Genomic DNA, 5,000 nt, shown 5'->3' on the forward strand with positions numbered 1-5,000 from the left:
ACAGGCCAAGCGGTGTGCGGCTTCGGCGGTCGCGGAGGCAAAAACTCGGACATGGGAGGAGTTCGGGGAAGCCATGGAAAACGACTTCCGGACGGCTTCGAAGCGATTCTGGACCACCATCCGCCGCCTCAGGAAGGGGAAGCAGTGCACTATCAACACCGTGTATGGTGGGGATGGTGTTCTGCTGAACTCGACTGCGGATGTTGTGGATCGGTGGAGGGAATACTTCGAAGACCTCCTCAATCCCACCAACACGTCTTCCTATGAGGAAGCAGTGCCTGGGGGATCTGTGGTGGGCTCTCCTATTTCTGGGGCTGAGGTTGCTGAGGTAGTTAAAAAGCTCCTCGGTGGCAAAGCCCCTGGGGTGGATGAGACCCGCCCGGAGTTCCTTAAGGCTCTGGATGCTGTGGGGCTGTCTTGGTTGACAAGACTCTGCAGCATCGCGTGGACATCTGGGGCGGTACCTCTGGATTGGCAGACCGGGGTGGTGGTTCCTCTCTTTAAGAAGGGGAACCGGAGGGTGTGTTCTAACTATCGTGGGATCACACTCCTCAGCCTTCCCGGTAAGGTCTATTCGGGTGTGCTGGAGAGGAGGCTACGCCGGATAGTCGAACCTCGGATTCAGGAGGAACAGTGTGGTTTTCGTCCTGGTCGTGGAACTGTGGACCAGCTCTATACTCTCGGCAGGGTCCTTGAGGGTGCATGGGAGTTTGCCCAACCAGTCTACATGTGTTTTGTGGACTTGGAGAAGGCATTCGACCGTGTCCCTCGGGAAGTCCTGTGGGGAGTGCTCAGAGAGTATGGGGCATCGGACTGTCTGATTGTGGCGGTCCGCTCCCTGTATGATCAGTGCCAGAGTTTGGTCCGCATTGCTGGCAGTAAGTGGGACACGTTTCCAGTGAGGGTTGGACTCCGCCAAGGCTGCCCTTTGTCACCGATTCTGTTCATAACTTTTATGGACAGAATTTCTAGGCGCAGGCAAGGCGTTGAGGGGATCTGGTTTGGTGGCTGCAGGATTAGGTCTCTGCTTTTTGCAGATGATGTGGTCCTGATGGCTTCATCTGGCCAGGATCTTCAGCTCTCGCTGGATCGGTTCGCAGCTGAGTGTGAAGCGACTGGGATGAGAATCAGCACCTCCAAGTCCGAGTCCATGGTTCTTGCCCGGAAAAGGGTGGAGTGCCATCTCCGGGTTGCGGAGGAGACCCTGCCCCAAGTGGAGGAGTTCAAGCACCTCGGAGTCTTGTTCACGAGTGAGGGAAGAGTGGATCGTGAGATCGACAGGCGGATCGGTGCGGCGTCTTCAGTAATGCGGACGCTGTATCGATCCGTTGTGGTGAAGAAGGAAATGAGCCCGAAAGCAAAGCTCTCAATTTACCGGTCGATCTACGTTCCCATCCTCACCTATGGTCATGAGCTTTGGGTTATGACCGAAAGGACAAGATCACGGGTACAAGCGGCCGTAATGAGTTTCCTCCGCCGGGTGGCGGGGCTCTCCCTTAGAGATAGGGTGAGAAGCTCTGCCATCCGGGGGGACCTCAAAGTAAAGCCGCTGCTCCTCCACATCGAGAGGAGCCAGTTGAGGTGGTTCGGGCATCTGGTCAGGATGCCACCCGAACGCCTCCCTAGGGAGGTGTTTAGGGCACGTCCGACCGGTAGGAGGCCACGGGGAAGACCCAGGACACGTTGGGAAGACTATGTCTCCCGGCTGGCCTGGGAACGCCTCGGGATCCCCCGGGAAGAGTTGGACGAAGTGGCTGGGGAGAGGGAAGTCTGGGTTTCCCTGCTTAGGCTGCTGCCCCCGCGACCCGACCTCGGATAAGCGGAAGAAGATGGATGGATGGATATATATATACACATACATACATACATATGTGTATATACTGTATATACGTACACATACATACATATATATATATATACGTACACATACATACATACATATATATATATATATATATATATATATATATATATATATATATATATATATATATATATACATACATATATATATATATATATATATACATATATATATATATATATATATACATATATATATATATATATATACATATATATATATATATATATATACATATATATATATATATATATATACATATATATATATATATACATATATATATACATATATATATATATATATATATATATATATACATATATATATATATATACATATATATATACATATATATATATATATACATATATATATATATATATATATATATATATATATATATATATATATATATATATATACATATATATATACATATATATATATATATATACATATATATATACATATATATATATATATATATATATATATATATATATATATACATATATATATATATATATATATACATATACATATATACATATATATATATATATATATATATATATATATACATATATATATATATATACATATACATATATACATATATACATATATATATATATATATACATATATATATATATATATATATATATATATACATATATATATATATATATATATATATATATATATATATATATATATATATATATATATATATATATATATATAGAGAGAGAGCCATTGCTTATTGAAATAATTTACTACTCGATATTTGTCAAACAAAAGTTAAAATCAGCCTTTAAAAAAAGAATGCGAAGGTATTTACTGGAATAGAAATGACCATTATTGAGGAAATAACCTTAAAGAAAATTTGTTTGTGTATTTTGTACCAGTGTTGATTTGTCATGTTGAATGATGCAATACTTTTTTTTTTAAAACATATTTTATAATACAGTGGGTACGGAAAGTATTCAGACCCCATTAAATGTTTCACTGTGTTTGCAGCAATGTACAGAGACGTCTTGGATGAAAACCAACGCGTCCCATCTAAACTGCCCAAAGATAGGTTTGCCAAGTTTGTGGCATCATATTCAAAAAGACTTGAGGCTGTAATTGCTGCCAAAGGTGCATCAACAAAGTATTTAGAGAAGGGTTTGAATACTTATGTACATGTGTTTTCATTTTTAATACATTTTCATTTTTTTCTGTCAAGATGGACTGATGAGTGTACATTAATGAGAAATTAAATGAACTTTTTTGATTTTAGAAAATGGCTGCAATAAAACAAAGTCAAAAATGTAAAGGTGTCTGAATAGTTTGCGCATACAATGTACATTGATAGTGATGAATTATAATGTGAACTCTTGTACAATCTTGTAGTTGTATTTATTTATTTTTTTATGTGTTTTGCAATGTTTTTAAACTGTTTCGTAATATGTATAAATTTGTGTGGACGTCAGTTAGACTTGCTGACTGCCATGGCATCAGCTAATTGGAATCTTTTTCAAATAAACAATGCCAAATAGTGTCCGATAGTGATGGGCGGTCAGTGTGTGGCACATTCACTAGCTGTATCGACACTGCACTGATACTGTGATTCATAATGGTAATTTTCTCTCTACATTTGACTTGCAAATAACATTAATGTTAGCAAATATAATTGTTTCATTTTTTTAGGAATACTAAAAGTGTTTCATGAGCCAAATAGTAAAAAAGAAGAGTTACCTTATTTGGCACTATAAAATCATAATGGTCACAGACTTCAAATTGTTTCTTTTTTCTTAGTTTCACTTATATGATGGTGATGAAAACCGATGTCAAATGCTAGGGATGTGGATGTTACAACAACGTGCAATTCAATTAGGGGTGACGATTCGATTGAGAACCAATTCTCGAACTATATTGTTTGGTACATAACTTATAATAAAACCTTTTCTTACCAGGTCCTCTTGGCTGCTAACGTATATTCATACATGCAGCGAGTAAGCCAGATTTTTTTTCTTAAAAACTAGATTTTTAACATTTTCTAATTGATTTAGAAAAATCGCGATTCGGATATCAATACTTTTTGTCCGGCACCCTAATTAAAATGCGGCATGCCACTCTTACTGTACCACTTCCGGATAAACACAGTTTGGCGCTTCACAGTCAAACGACACAGCAGCTGCACTGGTCACATGTTTTTTTGTGAAAGTGACACACAGAGGTATGGAGGGACACAGTATCACTTGACCCATCCACCCAGTCTCCAACATACCTTTATGTTCTTGATCTGTAGGCTGCCCAGCTCTTGCAGGGACATGCGAGGGTCCTTCCCTAGCAGACTGACGCCATCTTTGAGCCAGCTGACAGAAGGGATGGGGTCACCTGACGCTTGGCACTTGAGCAACGCCACGCTGTCCACCCCTAACGTCTGATTGGACGGGCCTTGGCGGATGATGGGCGGCGGTCTGTCGGAGAGAACTGCAACACAGCAAAAAAAGACATGATGCATCAATGCCATTGATTGTAAATCAAGCTCACTGTGGGATTTTTGCCCCCTATATTTCCAGGAACAGGAAAAACAGCTGGGCAGTTTCCACTTACTGCATTGTTTTTTTAGACACTGCTGCAAGACAATGTTTGGCTGGAGGTTGCTGCCAAGTGACTTTTTGGAAAAATGCATCATTATGCACTCTTTGTAGCGGAATACAATCAATTCAACACAGAAGCAAACTCATGGACAACAAAGTGTCAAAGTTTCTCATGTATTCCAAAAATAGTCAATTGTTTTATTTGATGTACAAAATTCAAAACCAGTGAAGTTGGCACGTTGTGTAATTCGTAAATAAAGACATAATACAATGACTTGCAAATCCTTTTCAACTTATATTCAATTGAATATACTGCAAAGACAAGATATTTAATGTTTGAACTGAGACACTGTTGCTAATAATCATTAAATGGCTTTGGCTTTGCATAGTAGAGTTTTAACTTGCACTTACAGATGTAGTGACGCACTGTAGTTACTGACAGTGGTTTTCTGAAGTGTTCCTGAGCCCATGGGGTGATATTCTTTACACACTGATGTCGGTTTTTGATGCAGTACCGCCTGAGGAATCGAAGGTCACAGGCAT

At 39.9% G+C, this 5,000-nt stretch overlaps 1 protein-coding gene across 5 annotated transcripts in view; it reads right to left on the reverse strand.

The window, feature by feature from the left end:
* robo2 (roundabout, axon guidance receptor, homolog 2 (Drosophila)) overlaps window positions 1-5,000 on the reverse strand; it is an 833,901-nt gene that overhangs the window by 114,857 nt on the left and 714,044 nt on the right. For all 5 annotated transcript variants that reach the window (XM_062060421.1, XM_062060420.1, XM_062060422.1 and 2 more), the window contains exon 9: window positions 4,142-4,347. In XM_062060421.1, coding sequence (XP_061916405.1) covers window positions 4,142-4,347 — 206 coding nt within the window. The remainder of the gene's footprint in view (window positions 1-4,141; window positions 4,348-5,000) is intronic.

This window comes from Entelurus aequoreus, linkage group LG10 (genome assembly GCF_033978785.1).
Source record: "Entelurus aequoreus isolate RoL-2023_Sb linkage group LG10, RoL_Eaeq_v1.1, whole genome shotgun sequence".
Lineage (NCBI taxonomy): Eukaryota > Metazoa > Chordata > Actinopteri > Syngnathiformes > Syngnathidae > Entelurus > Entelurus aequoreus.